Below are 22,195 nucleotides of genomic sequence, written 5' to 3'. Positions count from 1 at the left end.
GTTCCTTAAGTTTTAATTTTAGACTTTTAAAGAGACACGGACAGCTATTTTGCTGCGCTGGATAATCTGAGCGCCATACCAGAGCTGGAGAAGGAGGTGGTCAGGCGCGGCGGGCTGGGCGCGGCGACTCCCAGGACCCCGTAGTCTTAGGATCCTGTAGTTTTCAGATCGTGAAGCCCGCGGGTGGGGAAGAAACTCCAAACCAACAGCGCTCTGACGCAGCCACATAGTGCGCGGGCCTCTCCCCGCCAGCTCTGTCTCCCATCGCTAACTGCGGGGGTGGGAAACGTCCCCCTGGGCCGCCCGGGCCGCCCACGCAGCCGCTCGCCCTCGGGTTTCCTAACGCGGTGGGCGCGGCCCGGCCCCGCGGAGCAGCCGAGGCCCAGCCACGCCGGCCCCGAGTTCAACTGCAGTAAAAGGGCCCAGCCCGCCCTTGATCACGCGGCTCGCCTGACAGCCCCCCTCAGGCCCGGGTCTAATTGAGCCCGGGTCACCTGGGAATAGGTTCAAAGGCATCCAGGCCGTAAACCACCTCCAGGCCCCGAGCCAGAACGGCCTGGCGAACAAAGAGCCCCCCCGAACCACTTCAAACGCGCCCGCGCTCGGCGTCCAGATGGCGCGGGGCCGACGTCCCCGGTGTCGCCCGCCGAGGCCGGGCCCCCGCTCTGCGGCCGCCCGGGCTGCCCCGCGGGCGCCCAGCGCAGGGGAGGCCGCGCGGCTCCCCAGACCGCCCTCTGTCCACAGCCGATTTGCGAAGGAGATAGTGGGCCCCGAGGCTGGGGCCCTGCACCGCGGCCTAGCGGGCGCCCCCGCCCCGCTCCCGCACCCCCGGCGGGGGCCAGGCAGGTGGGTGCGGTGGGCGCCGGGCGCTCCCGCGGAGGCTCGCGGTGGCGCTGAGGTTTTAACGCACTTAGAAGGACGGCCTGCTAAGGCCGTCGGGGCCGGGGCTCCCCAGCAAGTTGGGGTGAGAAACTCCCCCATACAACTGCTGGGCAGAGCAGGCCGCGTCTCCACGGATCCCCGCGTCGCGTGCGTGGAGAGCGGCGTCTCCAAGGGCACCCGCGTGTCCGCACGCCCGCTGTCTGGGCGCCGGGGCTACTGGCCCCGCACGTCCCCCACCCCTGGCCGAACGTGCGGGCCACGGCGCGAACTCGCTGTGCGTCCCGGAGCAAGCAAGGCGCACACTGGCCCGGGCGCCCCCGGGGTCTCCCCGCCGCGTCCTCACCTCCTGGGAGCGCATCCAGGGTAGGACTCGCCACCCGCACCCCTCGCGGCGCGGGAGAGACCCCGCAGCCCGGCGGGTTTCGATCTCCAGTTAAGGAGCAGACAAAGCCGGGTCGGCTGAGCCCAGTGCGCGGCGCGGCCGGAGAGCGGTCAGAGCCCGGGATGGAGGCGCGGGCGGCGCGCGAGGGCCCGGCACTCGCGGGTGCCCGCCGCGGCCGGGGCCTAAGGGGGAGGCAAAACTGAAAGTGCCGCGCCGGGGGGCGGGGGCGGCCAGCGAAGGCCCCAGAACTTGCCCTGCCCCCGGGCGCGGCGGCCAATCAGCGCGCCGCCCTCGCTCCTGACAACTATTTAGCAACCCAGCCCGGCTAGGGTTTCCAAAAAAGTTAGAATAACTTCCTCTCCCGGAGACCTCGGTTTTGCACAAGCCGGCCTTGAAATCAGAGCCTTTCGAGCAGCTCGGAGAGCGTGTGCTCGGCGACCGCGGGCTTGGCCAGCGGCGCGCGCTCGGCGCCCGGCGCCCCCAGCCCCACGCGCGCCGGGCGGGCGCCATGGAGGAGGGCTCCAGCTCGCCCGTGTCCCCCGTGGACAGCCTGGGCACCAGCGAGGAGGAGCTCGAGCGGCAGCCCAAGCGCTTCGGCCGGAAACGGCGCTACAGCAAGAAGTCGAGCGAAGATGGCAGCCCGACCCCCGGCAAGCGCGGCAAGAAGGGCAGCCCGAGCGCGCAGTCCTTCGAGGAGCTGCAGAGCCAGCGCATCCTGGCCAACGTGCGCGAGCGCCAACGCACCCAGTCGCTCAACGAGGCCTTCGCTGCGCTGCGCAAGATCATCCCCACGCTGCCCTCGGACAAGCTCAGCAAGATCCAGACGCTCAAGCTGGCCGCCAGGTACATAGACTTCCTCTACCAGGTCCTGCAGAGCGACGAGATGGACAATAAGATGACCAGCTGCAGCTACGTGGCCCACGAGCGCCTCAGCTACGCTTTCTCCGTGTGGCGCATGGAGGGCGCGTGGTCCATGTCCGCCTCCCACTAGCGCCGCGCCACCCACGTCCGGACCGGCGCGCCAGGGTAGGTGCTGCGCGCGCGACGGGCGCCCTCCTCAGCGGGCGGGCCCCGGCGGCGAGGATGGGGTGCGCTTTTCCTCCTAGCGACAGACGGGGGTCGATCGGGAAGCTTCCAGGTGCCGGGGCACCCCTGTGGTTTTGTGCAAGCTCCCAGACAGGGTGTCAGTCGCGAACGTGCTGACTGGTGACAGTGGTATTTTCCGTCCTTGCTTCTGTGGAGGTGGGGGCCTGTGGGTGAGTGTCGGGGGAGTGGGCATCAGAAGAACTGCCCGGAGCCGGCCGGGGCAGAGATCTGAGGACCAGCTTACCCACTGCGTCTCTCGGAGCGGAGGCCGCCCGGGAAGCTGCCTGGGCCGGGCCGGGCCGTGCCGTGCCAGGCTGTGGCTTCGCCCCGTTCCCGGGGAGTGGCAGAGCGCGCTCGTCGTGCGGACACCCAGTTCTCCTCGACTGCTCTTGCAGGGTGTCCCGGCCCGCGCCTCGGGGACCCGGCCGTCGGCGCCCTGGCCCGCCCGGTGGGCGCAGAGGTGCGGACCGGCGGCGCCTGGGTTTGCCTGGGGAAGGCGGGAGGACGCTGCCCTTTGCTGGCGGCTCCGGGGGCCAGTGCAGCCCGAAAGCCGGGGACCATCCGCGCCCCGAGCGCGGAGGACAGGGCCGAGGCTGAGGCGCGGAGACCGGACCGGCGCGGAAACAGCCGCTGGGAACCCCGGCTGCCCGCAGGCAGGTGGAGTGGACCTCGGAGCTGGGAGCCTCTGGCCCCAGCCTTGAACCTCGAGAGTCTGGGAGGGGGCTCTAGCCGCGCTGCGACCGAGCGTTCGGCCCTGCAGGAGAGCGCGAGGGGTCCAGGCTGGGAAACAGGTTTGCAGGGAAAGGGAGGCGGTGCGACAGGGCCCGGCGCCGGAGAAGGCAAAGGGACACGGCTGCCGAGAGCACTGGAAGTTCTGGATTCCTCTAGTAGAGCGCTCAGGACGTCCTGCACCGGCCCCTTTTCACCAGACACCTTAGAAGCCCCTTAGACAATGTCTAACTGCGGAGATGCTGTCCTGTCCTTTCCAGAAGGCTCTGTGACCATGCTTCTCTCAGACGATGGAGTGAAGGGTGCAGGATTTTTGGTGGAGAGAGAGCCGGGTTAGAAATCCTTCGTACTTGGGTATGTTTTAGTTTCTCGCTCATCGTGCAGTGTTTTTATTCACGTCTCCACTTCACACAGAAGGAATTTAGATTAATCAAGAGCGTGCAGCCGCCCATTCTCCCAAGCATATCCATTTCTTTCCTGTGTGTTTTATAATATCTGCAAATGTTTTTGCTGTGGCTCTGAAAGGCTGATCTAGCACAGGTGGATTTTATTTTATTTTTTTGGTTTTTATTTCTGTGCCACTGAAAATTCTTTTGGTGAAATAGGCCCCTAAGACAATAATCATTTTATAGGCTTTTTAAAAAGAATTTTTAGCAGAGAATAACTTACGGGGATCTTCTCCTATCTTTGTCAAAAGCAGATGGAAAGTGTCTCAATCACATATTTCCCTAGGAAAGAAAGTTTGGATTGGCCGAGTACTAAAATGCTACAGTGGGATAATACATTAATTCTGGTTTTTGCTGCCTAAATTATGAGCTTCCATTAGTTAATTCCATTTACCCTTTCTACCATGCATAGTTTACAGCACATCTGAAATAAGAACAAACAGATGAAGAACGTCATCTTTTTAAAACGTACACATATATAGCTTTGTTGAAGGAAAAAGTCAACAGAATTATCATTAAGACTTCCCTCCAGAAAATTATTGAAAACAAAAGCAAGAGGTATTACCTTAATGCAGGAATTTCGTAGGATCTTTTGCAGTTCATTTGAAAAGAATCGCATTCCTAAAACAGAGAATCAGACATAGAGCACAGTTCACATTATATAAAAATAAAAGGTATTACTTATAATGAATAAATGAAAAGCATTAAGAGTTTTCTTGGGAAAAAAGTCCCTGACATGTAAGAGAGAAACACATTCAGCTGGAGAGCAAATGATCTCCATGGGGCCCATTTATTTTTATTTTTCTGTACTTGAATATAACTGACTAGGTCTGATAAACCAGCTTCCTTAGGTGGATAGATACCCACTCTGTACAGAGGAGAAGGGAAATGTGAAAATCTTTGACCCACTGATGATCCCGGGCGCACCTTGTTTTTACCTATCAGGCATGTTCGACAAGCTTTTGCATTCTTTCTGTTTTTAAGAGTGTAAATACAGTCATAATTGGTTTGATTTCCTGAAAATGTTGCTCCATGCCATTTGTTATTTATTTGTAACATTTTTAAGACGCATTAGGTATATGTATTAGTAAGGAATTTCTAGACCTTTCCATAAATTGTGTGTGATTTTAGCGTCTGTTGAGCGATATGAGAAAAGCTGTGTCTACATGAGCAGCAGCCACATTAGACGCCGAAATTGCCCCTTGATATAAAGAGAAACACAGGAAGAATCAAAGTACTGCTGGTGCTAACGTTTGTCCTGACTCTTTCCTTTGGCCTGGTATTTAAAAATACAAATACACAATAAATCAGGTGTCTTTGGACAGTCAGCAGGGTTCATCTAATCTGAACATCTCCAAAGGAGTTTTCAGTTTTCTCGTTAAATGCCTGAGTCTTCGGTGCAGGGTTGGCGGGGCACCTGGCTGGGAGGGTGTGGGGAGGTGATGATTACTTATCAGATATTTTTCGTGTTCTCTGCTTTGTGCTTAAAGAAGATATCTCTCTAACTTCTGCAGTCTGCATAGATTTTCAGTAGGTTCCCACCCTCAAAATACTACTTATTTTTCCCTAAGAACTTTTAGTTACTTTGGAGAACAGAGTAGGACCCTCTAACCATCCGATATGTGTGAGCCTTTTCCTCTCTCCTGAAAATCGACGTTTTGGAGGTGTTCGTTAATGGCTAAATTCAGAATGCTAGCTGGTCCTGAAAGAAAATGAATCCCCTATGGTGAATGGAAATGCAGAATCCTAGGAGAGCTTTTGGTTGGTCAGGGGAAGAAGTAGAATGAATGGCCCAGCTACTTGAAATATAAATAATGTTTTGTTATAAAGTGCCCGCTGAAAAGATCTGATGTAGAGGCTGACCTCTGTTACGTGGGTATTGTTTCCTTAGATATTTGTAGTTACTCTAAATCTTGCAGGAAGCAGGTCTTGCTACCCATCTGGCCAGAGTGGGAGCCGGAGGCTTGGGACTTGGAGAGTGGCTGTTGGAGGTCATTTGAAATGTAGTACTTTTCTGAGGTTTTCTGAAAGCTGTACTATTTTCAGACAAGTCTTGAACCTGAAAGAATTGAGTTTTCATCCTCCTTGCTTCACTGTATTTTGGATAGGCGGCGCAGATGCCAGATTCCTTTCGCCTGGTGAAAAGATCATAAAGTAAGCGCTTTCTGAGCAGATCACTATAACTCATAACTGTAGTTTAAATCTGGGCTTTAAAAGAAAACAAATATTTTAATAAGCCAGTTTTAAAGGCTGAACTTTTATGACAGTTTTTAAGCTTAGTATTTATATTCGTCTATTCTCATTGGTGTCTTTAAAAACCCTGTGAATGTGTGCTGGAAAGTCTGTTTATGTTTGTGTCTTGTCCTGGGAAAGGATAAATGTGCTGCAGAAAGCAAACCAAATACAAAGCTTTCTGCTAGCAAAGAATTCACGGATGAGGCAATAAAATTCAAAGAAGAGATGAATACGTTAGTGTAGCCAAGAAGCAAAGCCATAAAGAAGACGTAGAATCTGAGAGATACAGACATGGATGCGTTCAAAGGTAAAGCCAAGATGAAACACTAAAAACGGGAAATGCTTGAAAACATATTTCACGTGGTCACCTGAGTCTACACGTGTGATAAAACTGTATAGAATGAAACACTCACACGCACACACACACACATACACACACACGGGTGCGTGTAAAACTGGCGACATCTGAATAAGGTCTGGAGAGTGTATCAATGTGAGTTTCCTGGTTGTGATATTGTATTATAGTTTTTTGAGGTGTTACCACTGGGGGAAACCGAGTGAAGAGTGTAAGGGAATCTCTGTGTACTGTTCCTTACAACTTTCTGTGACTCTACCGTTATCTCAAAATGAAAAGTCTGAAAGGAAAGATATTCCACAGGAATTTTAAAAATTTCTATATTCAAATGAGCAAATTATATAAGGAATGATTATGCCTGTCTAAGAGGAATAAACCCCAAAAAATGTGCTTTGAGCAAAAATCCATGTTTTTCCCTGATATCATTTGCATTATTGCACTTTATTAGGAATTTCTCATATTTGCAATATATAATGAATTAGAAGTGGTTCCTTTTAATTCTAAAACAAAGAGTAGAATCCCAGAAATCTAGAGGAGAAAGACGAATCAATACATTTATCCCTTTACTAATAACGAGTATATTTTTCAAAGGAATTTCAGGAAATATTCACCTGAAACTGATACAACATTTGCTTTTAAGATACTAAGTCTATATTGACTTACGTATCCCCCCCACACACACACACTATTCTGAAGCCGATGATTTATCAAAATTATTCATCCAAGAAGCGTAGAGATTGAAGTCTTAGTACACAGTTGGGGGATGGGGAGAGAGAGAGACAGAGAGACACAGAGAGAGAGAGAGAGAGAGAGAGAGAGACTGACAGATATCAAATCGTAAACTGAATCATGGTTCTTTTAAATTAATATTTGTTTGTCTTTAATAGGAACGTATTTTGTGTTTGGGTAAGTCTTTGACCGCAATTTAGTTATATTAAATGTGCCTTAATTTCATGTTTATTTTGGAGTGAGATACAGTGACATTAACGCTGCGATCTCCATGCTGATGTCAGCTAAGGCATGGTGGGATTTTTCTTCAGTGATTGCTAACAGTTGTCATGCTAAAAGGAGACTCGATCAGAAACGGGAAAAGCCAGCACGTAACTTTATTCCGACCTGAGAAATGTTTCGTGGTTACTTGAAAATAGAGTCATTTTGAGTCAAAACAATGTCTTCCGTGCTTTGAAATCTGTATTATTTTATCTGCAACTGTCTTATTTAGAATAACATGATCCTGTGATTATGTGTAAGAGGGAACATGATTGAGAGAGCGAGGCGTGGTGTCTGTGGAGGCTGTTATCGTTCAGTGTCTTCCCATAATATCGTTTTCCTCTGTTATTTGATCAGGGAAAGATTTAGATGACCCAGCTTCTCGTGATGTCTCCTGTAGAATGGTAATTTTACTTCTCACATCCCAAGAGCAATGCCTCTAAAATTGCCCACATCCCTCCTTTCTTTAGACCAGAATTTCCCCATCAATTGAATGAAGGACAGGGTTGAGCCCAACGAGCTTTAAGTTATCAAAATCAGTTATTCTGAAAAATACTCCTCCTTTCTTTTGAGCTCATATTCGACCTTAAAAATAGCCACCTACATCTTTGGGGAGAAATGGTAAATTATGTTGTCTGCCATTAGATTCCTTTCCCTTGCTGTTTGTGATAGAGGGTTCACATTTGTTCTTCCGGACGTGCAGATCTGGTGTGTGACTGATGGGAAAGATTTGGGCAAAACCCCTAATTTTATTAACACTGCGATAGAGACCAAACAACCAGCCCCAAGCCCAGGGCTGAGGTTTGTGCTGGGGTCACAGCCAGGGCCTCTCCGGAGCGTCAGGGAGAGCAACTCAGAAGGGAAACCGGTGGTGGGTGTTCAGCCTTGTGCCTGGGGAGGGGAGGTGTGGGGATCCTTTGTCCGACTCCCCATGGAGGACAAATGCCCCAAGTTTTGTTGTTCGTGCTGTTTCCCTATTGCTGCACAGATGAAACACCACACTGGCCTTTCTGTTCAGTTCTCTCTGAGTATGTCCCTCTTCTTAGAGATTCAAGAGATTTTTGCCTGCTCCAGAGACAAGTGAGGGCTCCTTGAGGAACAGCTTGTAAAATAAACAAACTCCCTGAAAGAAAACACAGGCCAATAGTTTCTAGTCTCTGCCTCTGCGGCCGTGGTGGATTTCTGTGTGTGTTCGACCTTGATTTAACATTCTGGAAGTCAGAATGCAAGCAGACATCATGTTCTTTCAATCACGAGATCTAGAAATGAACATTGAGCTGCTATTTCCTCTCATTAATCTCAGCTCTTTAAGTAGATTTGTTTGCAGGGAGTGTAGTGGGATCAGAAGTCAAAAGCCATTTGCCTTGTTTGACTTTCTGGCCCTGTGGGCGCGAAAGTGCCTGCTACCTAGTCGTCTGCTTCCATAACTCAGACTTTTAACTCGGGAAGAGTAACAGGGAAAGCTAGCCTGCAGGGTTGGGAAGACCTGTACTTACTGGGTCACTTCCGGAAGGCTGTGTACATTGAGAATCCCATTCCTAATGAGATTGCCTTGATCAATACACAGGTGCTTACCATTTCTTTGGGAAATGCCTAAAATTACTGCAGATTGGAGAGGAAAGGAGGGGGGAAAGGGCTTTATTTTCTTTCTCGAGTTGAGAGCATCGCCCCGTCTCTATTCATATAACATCGTCACTGAAGATTAATTTTCCTGAGTTTAAATCATCCCAAATTGCCTACTACGTATACATCGGGTCGTAACTAACGAAAGTCTTCAGAATACACATGGGCACCTTGTTGTCCTTTTTCATGATATCTGTATGCGTCGGCAGGAACCTAAGAAAGAAGATTTGATCCTTCGTGCATTTTTTCTGTCTGGTGAGCCTTTCTTCCTCAGCTGCTTCCCCGCCCGGACCCTACAACCCCGCATCCTCTCTGACGCTTATCCTTTAGCTGAGATCTAGCATGATTAATAACTGAAGTCCACGAAAGCTTTCATATCGTAGTAAGTGATAAAGGATGAACAAAAAGCCCGTCCTCAGGCCGCGACAGCAGCACAAACAGGCGTGGGGAATAAACACCTCGTCTCAGGTTCCCTGAGTAGAGCAGGCCTGGGTGTTCTGGAAATTCAGTGCAGTTCAGTAATAGATGTGCAGCCAGACCCCCCCGCCCCCCGAACTGTGCGCTGGGTGACGCCCTCTCCTTAGCTGGCGATCGTGACTCTTCTCTAAGAAAACTGTTCCACTGATACTAGAACAAAAGTGCCCCTAATGGATATCTGTACCCTAGAAAGACTGGTGTGTCCTGTTCTGTTGATTTTTCTTGTGCAAAATGACCTGCTTCAACCACCTAGAACTGCGTGAAACCATGTGGTGACTCCACCGGCGGGCGCTTCCGGGCTGATCGTTCACGGTGTCCGTGGTGGGGCTGCACGGGATCTCCACGCACACCCCTCTTGTGGAAAGAGTCCACGCAGTCAAGTATTTTAAGGGCAGAATTAACTCAAGGCTATTTTGCCGGATGTTAAATTATTGCCGCTTCCGGAACTCTCTTTTAGACGATTTTTTGAGGATAGAGATTTTCTTTTAATTAAACAATAAGCAAAAAGCGTGGACTGTGATATATTTATCTGCTCGTTTCAAAGATCACTATTATGCGACATCCACTTTTGTTTTATTACATTTCAAAAATGAACGATTTCACATAATTTCACTGTTGAGTAGATTTAATCTTCTTACGTGTCTCCAGCGATTCTGGAAACGTGAATCGATCATTTATGATTTATATATGACAAAGGTAACGTTTTCAGGAATGGCAAAGTAAAAGAGAAAGTGAAGATCTGAACGGGAAAAGTGATGTGTGGAGAATTTCACACGGATTAGGGCGATCGAGGGGATCGGGGCCCCTGAATAAGGAAACGGAAGGATCAGGTGTGTGTGCGGGCGCGGACCTCCCTCTGCTGGTCCCTGGAGACCCATCGCGTCTCCCCAGGGATCCCTGAGAAACCTAGAAGACAGTGGTTTATCAGAACAAACACCCTCCCGGCCTTCCCAGCAAAGGGACACTTTGTAAAATCCAGTAGGGCTGCCTCAACGCTGCTGTGATGATGCCCCAGGCGGGAGGCCACGGGGCCGCATGACCTAACAAGGACCTGCAGAGCCTTCACCTGCCACCTGCCCCGGGGCATCAGCGCCACCCCGAGGGGGCCATCCCAGACGTCCCAGAGGTGGCACCCGACTTGCAGGACCCTGCCAGAGGCAGCGGGTGCCCCAGGTACCAGAGAAAGCAGAGGTCCCTGAGAGCTCGGTGGCTGAGGCGAGCACCCTGCATAGGCGAGGGGAGCCCAGGAGGCGGGTGCTCAGCTGGGCCGGACCGGCCTCGGCGCTGCTGCTGATCTGCCCTCAGGTCACGTGGACGAACGGCTGAGCGTCAGCCAGCGTGGCTCAGCCTTTGCCAGGGTTAACGAGAAGACGTGGGAACTCAGCGCTGGTTTCCTCCTCCTGTAGATAACCCCACTGTCAAATTTCACTTTGAAGCTTTCGCTCGTCCAAAGACAGCAGACTTCCAGGAGATGACACCCGCCCACCACTGAGGTTCACAGGGGAAACAGAACGCGCCTGGCTTTGCTGAGAGAAGCCAACTCACCATGCTGGCCATCTTGTGAAGCATCCTTCTGCTGGAGCCGCCGAGTTCTCTGAATGGTAATAAAGCGTTATTTGCACGGATGACAGAGTTCATCCTCCTGGCTCGTTCCTCAGAAGCGTGTCAATGTGCGGATTTTATGAAGCAAGCTCTTGGACAGTCAGCTTGTGTTGTGTATTTTTTGAAAGTTACAGCGAGTATCATTCAATGTTAATTATATAATTTCACTTTTGCTGACCAGAAAGAGGCAAAGGGGAAGTGAGGACACAAAGAGCAAAGCTGGTGTGTTTCTGGCTCCTGGCACCCACTGCGCTCTCTCCTGCGTGACTCTTCACAATGTGAATTCTGGAGGTTTTAAATGTTCACGACTACATGTGGTCAGCGAGCCTCTCCCCAATGGATTTTGCTCTTCAGTGAAATCACCGTTTCCAGAGCAAATCATATGCAATTCTTTCCCTTAGTGAATTTCTCTGACATGGTATTTTTCTACTGGGGGAAATTTTAATTAGACAGAAAGCAAAGGCAGTTGCTCTTGTAGGGGGCGGGCTAGGTCCCCAAGTGAATCTGTTGGGAAAAACCCATTGTCTTGGGTCCAGGGGATTGAGAATCCAAACAGGACTTCTCCTGAATTTGAACATGCAGTGGACCTCAATTTCCTGCTCTCAGCCCTGCATTTTTGGGCTGAGGTGTGTCATAGCTTCGCTGGGACTCAGTTTTCCTGCCTTGCAAAATGATGGGGTAAGTTTCTCACAGTCCTGCGGTTATCAAAATTCCAAGAGCCAGTAGGACCCAACCATTCCCTCCTGGGTATGTACACACCAAAGAATTGAAAGCAGGTGTTCATACAGAAGGGCACACTCATGTTCATAGCAGTGCTGTGTACAACAGCCAAAGGTGAAAACAATACAGGTGTCCGTCAGCTGAGGAAGGGGTCAGTGCAGTGCGGTCTCTCCATACAGTGGAGAACTACTCAGCCAGAGGGCGTGATGTCCTGGCTCATGCTACAGCGTGGGTGAATCTTGAAAACATTACGCTGAGTTAAAGAAGTCAGACACAAAACACCAAATAGCGTCGATTCCATTGACATGAAATATCCGGAACAGGCGAAAGTAGATTCGTGGTTGCCAGGGACTGGCGGGGAGGGAGAACGGGACAGAATTGCTTAATGGGTGTGGGATTTCTGTGTGGGGTGATGAAAAAGGTCTGGAACTAGATAGCGATGATGTTTGCACAACAGTGTAAAATTCTCCTGAATTGTATACTTTAAAATGGTTAAAATGGTGAATTGTGTATTTTACCAGCAAAAAAAAAAAAAAAGAAAAAAAAAAAAGAAAAAAAGTCCTGAGTCAGACTGTGGCCCTCTCTGGTGACTTGATGGGACTTGGGGGTGGAGGTGTGCTAGACCTTTACCTTTTCTCCACTTTCCAGAGACGTAATCCAGCTTATCCACTTGATTCAGCGCTTATCAGATGCTTCTCATCTAGTCAAGTTGTGTTGCCTAAAAGCATTTTCCTTTTGAAATCTCTTTCCTAATGTGTTCATAAAAAAAGTCCCTCAGACAATTCTGATAACACACTTAGTGGCCTGTTGATTGTGTCTCTGGAAGCCTCTCCACGGTGGACTGGGGTTACAGGGGGGAGGGGCGCAGGGGCGGGAGTGGCCCCAAGGTTCTGCGCTGCCAGCCATCGACCCAACAGACAAGAACGGGGAGCATCTTCACACCTGCTGCAGGGGTGGCCCAGGAGCATTTGGACCCATCGCGTCCAGCAATGGGCTCCCTAAAGCCCAGGGCCTGCCCGCGAGTGAGCCGATCTCAGTCTGGTTCGCAGGCTCAGAGACCCTCAAAGGGGATGCTGTGGCCACCCCGAGCTGGTGATTCCTGAGAACGGGGTCCTCTGGCCCTGCGCTGCTCTTTTGGGTAAATCCCTCTCTTTCTCCAGTGCCACCTTCTAAGGGCTGGGACCCTAGCCCAGTGCAGAGTGGACATGTGACCAGCATGGTGGGGCCTGCCCCCAGAGAGAGGGACATGGGGAAAGGGGTGGCACGCCATCATTCGGGGCCAGTTGCTGGTTTTTCTCCTTTGATCTTTTTTCTCTCCTTCCCCCACTGCTGAGGTAACTCCTCACCTGCTTCCTGAGCCACTGTGCCCCAGAGACCCACCAAGGGAGACGGGTGGGAGAGTGCTCCCTCCGCCGTGATTCAGTTCCACTTCTAAAAACACCATCACCTTCATGGTGTCATGCAGTCAGCACTTTGAGACACTTGCCGAAACCCCAGAGATAGTGTTGGGCTCATGGACTCTGCTTTGAGAATCAGACTGGAGGGCTCAGGAGAACACGAAGCAGGTCCGAAAGAATCTCACCAGGAGGGGTGAGTGGCTGAAAGCAAATTTGCTGCTGCAGTTCCCGCCTTCCTGGTCCTCTGTGCACCCCTCCCCCCAAAAGAAAACCACCAGGGAGGGAAGAAGAGAGGCAGACAGTTTCCCTCAAGCTGCTGAGAGAGAGAACTCAGATTGAGGCAGGAGGACAGGACTCAGGTTGCCTGCCGGCCCCCTAGTTAAGTTGTGTCACCGCCTGACAAGAACCCGGGTCACCCCCGCAAGCCAAACGCATCTTGTCCCGGGGCCCCGATGCATCAACGCTACGTGCTTCCTCCTGCAGCTGTGAGGACGGAGCCCAGGTGCAGAGGGGATGCTCCTTGATTCACGAGTGCAGCCCAGCGCTACTGTACCTGGGGACGCTGCTCCACTCTCCGGCCACCTCTGCTCTGAGTAACTGAACTGGGGGCTCACCATATCCCCCTGGGTGCCACACACTGTGGACACTGGGCCAGCACCCGGGGTAGGGCAGTGTCATGTTGGGCGGGTGGGCTCCATCCTTCCTGCAGCTGGTTTTCATATAACCGTCCGGGTGACGGGAACTAAGTCGGCACCCTTGGGTGCACACACACAGGGTGCCCCCTCCCACCTACCCCATCCTTCTCACTATCCCTGCAGCCAGTCGGGTGTCACAACGTCCACCCACCCAACCTCTCCATGAAAACATCGGCCGTCAAAGCTAATAGAAAATCAGGCCTCCTGGTGAATCCTGGCGGACAAAATGAGTGTCGTTTTGTCCCGTCAAGGTCCGTGGCTCTGTCCGGCGGGGATCACTGACACGTGTGTCCACCCCCAGCCCACCGGCTGCGGCGCAGCAGGGGCGCTGCAGAGCCTGACAGTGGACACGGAGGGGACGGAAATGACGGTGCTGCTGTGGGGCCTTCACTGCCCTGGCCCCTGCGGCCGGTCACCTGAGGAACAGCAGACACAAGTCACGAGCAAAAGGGATAACTGCAACTCAGTTAAAAAATGAAACTTCCAAATACCAAAAAACTAGGATATCCAGAATTTTCACATGAACTGGGAAGGACATGTTTACACTGTGTTTTATAATGGATCAATATTCTTATGAGACAAAGAGCCCTTAAAAATCCATAAGAGAAAAGATGATCACCCAGTAGAAAATAAGGGCAAAATATATGAACTTACAAAAGAAGAAATTCAGTTGGTCATACACATATAAAAGTGTTGAACTTCAACAGTAGCCAAGAAATTCAAAATAAAACAGGAGGATACTATTTTTTTACTAAAGTAGAAAATACATAGAGATAATGATAATTCCCATTATTGAGGAAACGGTGAGGAACCAGGTCCTCTTGTCCCTGCCAGGGAGAAGATACATTGTAAAATCTTTCTAAAGAGGTTTTGACAGTAGGTAAAAAAAAGATTGAAAGAAAAAAATTGGAAATAAGCTTGGATGGAGCAAATGCACTTCTAGGAGTTATCTTTGAGTGAATCACGGTGGCTCTGCCTAGCAGCAGACACATTCATATCAGCTTTGTTAATACGAGGGAAATGTTTAAAATGTCCTGAATGAATTGCTTGAATAAGCTGTGCGGTTTAGCCATATTCTGGAACACTGTACCGTCAGCAGATTTGGTATCGTAAGGAAATATTTAATAACGTGAGGGAAACGGTTATACAATGGAACAGAACAGAACATATGATCCCAGGTTGAAAATTCACAGTGTGCTTGCGTGGGTATGTTCGTCCAGAGAGAGAGAAAGGTAAGGACACGTGTCTCTAGACCAGAATGTTAGTGGAAAATCTTCCTTTCCTTCTTATTTTTATTGCTTTTCTTTATTTTCCAAATTTTCCGCAAATGCCATGTATCACTTATGCAATTTGAGAAAACCAACCAGGACGTTTGAGAGGGAGGGTGGAAGGCTCTTACCACGCATCCCTTCCTCTGGACTCTGGTTAACCCTCCTACCCGCAGGCCCACGCTGGTAAAGCAGGGCTCCTGCAAGACAGCCTTCTGCCCTCCTGCAGATCCACCCTCGCTGGAACTTTCACTCCATGTCACAACTTTGGTTCCTACTGAAGTAACATGTGAAATATATATTTTTCGTTATCTTCTGTAATCCACCGTCACTACCCTGTCCGCTGTCCACCGTTTTCTCAGTGGGCCTTTAATGCTGGGATCATTTGATGTCTTCTTCCAGAACCCATCAACTTGGCCCAGCTGGGCTCCCTACCGGGACCCCAGGCCGGCTTCTTCTGGTGGGGGCGGGGCGGGGGGGACCATGTACCTTTCTGCTTTCGGCTCTTATCTCCCGGGCAGATCGGCATAAGCGCTAAATTACAGAAATTAGCTCATCCTCTTCCCCTGTGGCCGCCCCGCCCTCGGTTTGGTTTCAGCATCCTCATTTGTCTTTCTTTTCTTCTCTGTATTTGGGGATATATGCTCTTAATCGTAAACCACTTCAGATTTGTGGAAGCAAGTGGAGAAAATACAGTGAACTGACTGTCCCCGAATCCAGTCTGAGAGGAACCCCAAGGGAGAAGCCTCCTTACCTTCTGGAGGCGCTTGTGCTCACCAGTCACTGGAATCCAAGGTTCAAATCAGTCACCCCCCGCTCCTGGCCTTCGGGGATGAACGGCACACGTTCAGGACTGAAGCAGAAGCTGGCGGTGCCGGTGGGTTTACGCCCCCTCCCATCCTGACAAGTCAGGTTCTCTAGGAGCCTGGACCCCGGTGGTTTGCAGCCTCACCTACTATCTGAATCACATCTGCACCTCCCAACCTAGTGTCCCTGGGCTGAGCCCCCAGCTCTGAGTCTCACGCTTCCTTTCCAGTTCTGAACCATAATCTAATTTGCTCTGAGGCTGTCTTCTTTCACACCCTGGGCTGCATCGGATGCAGGCTTCTGGCACATTCTGGGACCACCCTTGCCAGATGGCCAAATCCTTTTCAGAAAGATGACTGAAATGTTTGTAAGTTTCCATCACCGCCGGGTGAAGTGGCCCTGAGGTCTCCAGGAGGGAAAGCCCTGGGTAGGCACTTTCCTCCAGGCTGTCTGTCCTCTGCAGTACACCCGTGAGCACACGGATGCAGTGAGCTGTGCTTGAATTCTCAATCCGAAACCACAGTTGCCTTTGCTGTAGAGACATAAAGAAACCAGGAGGTTAACGGCCGGGTTAGTCCCCGCCGTGGGCCTCCTGCATGAATCAGAGCCGACGGGGGAGCATGAGTGAGTCAGAGCGATGGCTTTTTGTCTTCTAGCTGCGCAAATAAACAGAGCAGGAAGGCCGAGTGGGGCGCCAGGAGCACAGGGCAGGAGGCGGCGCCCTGCCCCCGACGGTCAGCCTGGGCCAGGGGAACTGGGGTGCAGGAGGTCGGAACCCGGGCTGGGGCCTAGACCAGGTGGGACCGGGACAGGGAAGCTGGTGCCGTGGGGCACAGCCGGGCCGAGACGGGTCTGGGGGAGGCGGGTGCAGGCCTTGGCTGCTTTGCAGAGACACGGAGCCAGGGTCCCCCCTGCCTGGGGTCCACCCGCCCCTTGGTGCACCCTGCCCAGCCTGCACCGGCATAGGAGGGACCCTGTTCCACGCCCTGCGCTCGGCTCCTTCTGAAGTGCCCGTTGGGCACCTCCCCTCAAGCAGCCCCCTTCTCTGAGCTCCTGTGTGCCAAGGAAGGGGGTTTGTGAAGCCCGCCAGGTGCAGCTGGGTGGCACCAAGGTTTGGGGGTGGCTCGGAGGGGTGCCTCCCACCGCAGGCCTGGCCACGTGGTGATGTGAGGGGCCTCCTCTCTCCCCGCAGACTGGTACAAAGGGAGGAGCCACGCTGCCCCAGAGAAGCTCAGGGACCAAAGGAAGACCAGTGAGGGTGCTCGCTGAGGCTGTGATGTGGAGCATTTAGGGGTCCCAGCACTTGGCACGTAGAGTTACTTTAATCCTGAAAATGGCCCATGTGCCCTTACTCCCAATGCCCAGTTGGGGAAACTGAGGGGTCTTAGCTGAGACCATCTAGCTGCAGTGGGTGGAGCCAGGAAGTGCACGCAGGTGGTCTGTGCCTTCAGCAGCTGGTCTGAAACGTGAGACGCCCCCTCCTGTTCCTGGGATGGGTGGTCACACTGGGGATCTCTATTTCAGACAAGATGGGGACCCCCGTGTGCCGTTCCCTGGGGAGAGAGCAAGGGTTGGGCCTGGATGCTGGCTGCGCACCGGTGGCATTTCCTGCGCCCCCGCCCACTGCCTGCGGGAGCCCATGCAGCTCTCTGCCAGGAGGGTGGGGATGGGGGTGGGGGGAGGCTGATTCTGCTTCCGGCCACCCCCCACAGGTCGCCACACCTGTGCGTTTCTGTTTCCGTGCTGTCAGGATTCAGCAAGGCAGGCTGGTCATGATTCAGCCTGAACACAGGAGCCCCAGGTCCAGAAATGGATTAAACCCTCCCCAACCCAGGTTACCCTCCTGGGCATCAACCCACTAGGCAGGGGTGAAGCCTCTGAACTTACAGAGCCTGGGGATGAGGTGAACCTATAGACTTGTCACCGGAGCTTGTTTTGTTTGCTGTGGTATTAGAAACATGTTCCTTCTAACCCAGAGAATCCCTGCTACCTGTTTAAATGTGTGGTGTAAATAAACAAGCAGATGTAATGCTCTCTGTCAGTAGGGAAGACTCCCCACTGTCTACACAATGCCAGCATGGATCAGATGTGCTTCCCAATAAGGGAACATTTCCTGTCACTCAGTGCCCTGCCTGGCAGGGGACGGTTGGGGCCCTTCTTCTGGGCCCATCTTAGGACAATAAACAATAAACAACAAAAAAAATTTGTTTATTTAATTTATCCTTTTTATTCAACTACTTTTTAAGAGCAGTTTAATTTTCGCAGCAAAATTGAGGGGGAAGTACAGAGATTTCCCATATACCGTCCGCCACCCCCACACGCAGCCTCTCCCACCAGAGTGGAGCATTTGTCATAATTGATGAAACTGCATGGACACGTCATCATCCCCCAGAGTCTGTATCAGCGTTCACTCTTGGTGTGGTACATCCTGTGGGTTTGGACAAATGTATAATAATGTGTATCCACCATTTGTAGGGTCATACAGAATAGTTTCACTGCCCTAAAAATCCTCTGTGCTCTGCCTTTTCATCCCTCCATCCCCCCAACCCCTGGCAGCCCCTGATCTTTTTACCGTCTCCATAGCTTTATCTCTTCCAGAATGTCATACAGTTGGAATCATACAGTATGGAGCTTTTTCAGATGGGCTTCTTTGTCTTGCTGACGTGTATTTAAGGTTCCCCCATGTCTTTTCAGGGCTTGATAGCTCATTTCTTTCTAGTGTTGAATAACGTTCCATTGTCTGATGTGCCACGGTTTACTTATCCATTCACCTACTGAAGGACATCTTCTTGGTTGCTTCCAAGTTTTTGGCAATTGAGAATAAAACTTGTAAAAACCTCCACGTGTGGGTTTTTGTGTGGACGTAAGTTTTCAGCTCCTTTGGGTAAATACCAAGGAGTGCGTTTGCCGGATCACAGGGTGAAAGAATAGGTTTAGTTTTGTAAGAAAGCATAAAACTCTCTTCCCAAGTGGCTGCACCGTCCTGCAGCCCCCACCCCCACCCCCGCGCTGACCAGGAGTTCCTGTTGCTCCACAACCTCACCAGCCTTTGGTGATGTCAGCATGCTGGGTTGTGGCCCCCCTGGTAGGTGTGTAGTGTTAGCCTGTCGTTCAGGACATCCGTCACCTAGTCAGCCAGGGCATGTCTGCAAGTCACTGATCTCATCTAATCACCTCCATGGTTGATGGAGAAATATCCGTAACATGGCGTACGAAGTGCCACCTCCCCTGGGTCCCATCGAATGTCGATTCTTTGGCCATCCCGCTACCCCACCCCCTGCCCTCAGCACTGCTCCAGGTTCCCTCGTGGCTGCGGCTTCTACGCACTTTTAACCCCGGGCCTCCTCCCCGATCAGCTCCACCACGGGGGCAGGTCTGTCCCTTTCACACGGTGCTCTGCACCTGCAGGGGAGCTACCTGGAACAGGTGTTCCATGGGAACAGGTGGAGTGAATGAGCAAATCCTAGTGTTGTGTCCTGAAAACACCCATCTCCTCATGCTCTGTGCTAGCGTGCCCCTGCCTCCGCCCCTCTGGTACCCCCGTCCCATGTCCCCTTCTCTGGGGGGACTGTGGCATTTGTTGTGACCCCCAGCATGCTCCCCTCACAGTGGCCCTGTTGCTGTAACTCTCTCCAGGGCACGTCTGACTGCCCAGTATCTCTCGAGTGCCTCCAAGACCACGTCTTGCTTATACTTCCACCAGCCTGGCCCAGCCCGAGGTCGGGCATGTGGTTTGTACACAGCGTGTGTTTGCATGATGCAAAAATGCAGGGGAGGGGATTGCAGGAGGACCCTCTGTTTCCCCACCAAGTACACAAAGGAATTATGCTGTGTCTGTGATACAAAAGCACATTTTGTCTTGTGACAGGAAAAAGTATTTGTGATTTACAGTTCCCTCACTGCCTTCTGAGGGAAACGCTCCTGGAAGCTGGGGGGCCTTGAGGTTGCTGAGAACAGAGAGTCGGCCTCTCCCTGTAAGCGTTCTCCATCCTAGAAGCCTGTGGCAGTTTGCCGGAAGGGGGGGCTGTGACATTGGAAGGAACACAGCTCCTGAACTTCTGTCTGCAAAAGGAGGGGGTGAAGAGGGAAGTTGGGAGAGAGAAAGAGAGGGAGAGAAACTTCTTCAGTGCATCCTAGCAGAGGGGAGAATAGCGGGAAGAGATACATCTGGATCTGGGGGGGGCGGGATTGTGATTTGTGATTCGAGGATTGAAGTGCTGTACACTAAGTGCTATCTCCTTTGCCCTCAGCACACACAACACACACACACTCAGTAAAATACTCATTTCTCACCAGGCTTTATGCAGTGCTTTGAGGGTAGGGGTGCAATAAGGAGAATCCCAGCCAGGGTCCTGGCGTGGGGTGGGCTGTGATGGGAGAGAGTCGAGGCTGAGTACCCTTCGAGAAAACAGAAGAAAGCATCTACTGCAGGGCTGCGGAATGCCCGGCCTGCCTGCTCTGGGCTAGTTGCCAGCAGACGGCATCCAGAGACTGAGGGCTGGGTGGACAGGCTGGCCGCCAGCTGTGGGCTTTACATCACCCCTGGGAAATGCCCTCGAACCCAGGACAGAAATGCAATAGCGTCCTCACCAGAAAGAAGCTGATGAGCGGGCTGGGAGGCCGGGGGCAGAGCATCCCTCCCAGAGGTCTCTGGGTGCATCCCCAAAGGCCTGGATGATGCGGCAGGAGGACACCTGGAACCAAAGGGTAGGGATGTGTCAGGTGGAGGCCGGAGAGAGGAAGAGCCAGACATGGCGCCCAGCAGGACCGAGGCACCAGGCAGGCTCCCCCGCAGCCAAGTGAGGCTCTTCACAGGGAGTGAAAGGATGGTTGAAAGAAGGAACGGAGTTAACGGAAGCCCAGGGAGGCGGCTGGCACTCCTGGACCACCTCTCCTGACGAACACAGACCAACATAGACCAGACATGAGTCCCTCAGATGTAAACACGAGTCACTGGGACTCCTCTGCTGCACCAAGCCCGAGGCTCCCGGAGGCCTCCAGGGCCCTTGGGCGTCATCTGCCGAGGCCCCAGGGGCCTTCTCTGGGGTGGGGTCTAGAGCAGGTGGGCTCCAAGCCCCCAAACTGCCATCTGCCCGGAGCTGGTACACGCTGGGCAAAACCCGAGCCCGGTGGTGTTGGTTCAGAGGTGAGGCAGTGTGTCTCAGCAAGGGGGACGTCACGCAGAACTTGTGTGCAGGATCAGCCCGGGCTGGGGTCTTCCTCTCCTCAGCGTCACTCCATCACGCCATCAGTGGCTGGACCACAGCTGCTGGTCCTCACAAGACAGAAGATGCTGGGGGGTGGGGTGGGCAGCAAAGCAGCTCTGGCCGTGGCTCTGTCTGTGAGATACGCCTGTGTTCTGAGCTGGGTGGTTCTCTGGGACCAGGACCCCCATGCTCTCCTCTGTCCCCGCCCCACCCCCCACCCCCCCCCGCAGACGTGGCTAGCTGGGCTCAGCATGGACAGGATGTAGTCTGATGGCTTGTAGAGTACTGGGGGAGCCCTGAGTGCCGGGGCTTGTACCCACCAAGTCCCCAAGACAGTCCGGCGAGGGGTGGGGGTGTGGAGATGCAGGGGATGAAGAAGGAGCAAATGCAACGGCTCAGCACGGCTGCAGCCATACGCCCTGCACTGTGGGTCCTGCCCGCGCTGACACCGGTGACGGGGGGGACACTGTGGTCGGCACGGGTGGACCGTGGTGTCCGTGGGCAATCAGATCATGTCGAGTGGGCATGGGGGATGCAGGTGCCTGAAAGTGAAGGTGTTTTGTGCAGAGGCAGAGCCCAGGGAGGACTCCACGGAGAGGAGGCACCGCGTGTGTGGCTCACTTGAGGAGGGGGCACCGTGGACGCGAGGGCACAGGAGGGAAATCAGTCAAGGGCGCGAGGGACTTCACAAGAAGTGCTGGCACTGGCTGCCACTGCTGCAGCTTGTTTACCCCATGGAGATGGAATTTTATCCGTCCAGAAAGAACAGTCCTGGGCTCTCTCAGTAAAACTTTCAGGAGACAGGCAAATGCAAGCAAAAATAGACAAACGGGACTCCGTCCGCTTAAAACTCTTCTGTGCGTGAAAGGACACAATGAACAGAGTGAAAAGGCAGCTACGGATGGGAGAAAATATGTGCAAACTGTGTATCTGAGAGGGTTAACGTCCAGAGTATATGAAGCACTACTGAACTTGACAACGATGACGATAAAGATCAATTTAAAAACGGGCAAAATACCTGAGTAGACGTTTCTCCAAAGATGATACAACAAATGGCCAACAAGTACAGGAGAAGATGCTCAACGTCACTCATCATGAGATTAAATGCAAGTCAAATCCGCAGCAAGATACCACCTCACACCCACTAGGACGGCAGCGAGTGTCGGCAAGGAGGGAGAGAAACTGGAGCCCTTGTGCACCATTGGTGGGAACGTAAAAGGGTGCCGCTGCCGTGGAAAACAGTACGGAGGTTCTTCAACGACTTAGAGATAGGATTATTACCAGGTGATCTAGC

General features: G+C 52.4%; 1 protein-coding gene and 1 pseudogene across 2 annotated transcripts in view; one reads left to right on the top strand and one right to left on the bottom strand.

Moving 5' to 3' along the window:
• Window positions 1-339: 339 nt before the first annotated feature.
• Window positions 340-1,774, bottom strand: LOC116756785 (annotated as a pseudogene).
• Window positions 1,607-22,195, top strand: part of TWIST2 (twist family bHLH transcription factor 2) — a 52,561-nt gene continuing 31,972 nt past the window's right edge. The window contains exon 1 of one of the 2 annotated variants that reach the window (XM_032638514.1): window positions 1,607-2,290. In XM_032638514.1, the coding sequence (XP_032494405.1) occupies window positions 1,773-2,255 (483 nt within the window). In that variant the 5' untranslated portion in view covers window positions 1,607-1,772 and the 3' untranslated portion in view covers window positions 2,256-2,290. The remainder of the gene's footprint in view (window positions 2,291-22,195) is intronic. The other variant, XM_032638515.1, reaches the window with a different exon arrangement.

This window comes from Phocoena sinus, chromosome 7 (assembly GCF_008692025.1).
Source record: "Phocoena sinus isolate mPhoSin1 chromosome 7, mPhoSin1.pri, whole genome shotgun sequence".
Classification (NCBI taxonomy): domain Eukaryota; kingdom Metazoa; phylum Chordata; class Mammalia; order Artiodactyla; family Phocoenidae; genus Phocoena; species Phocoena sinus.
The sequence above is the reverse complement of the archived record's forward strand: the minus strand, read 5'-3'. Positions and strand labels throughout refer to the sequence as shown.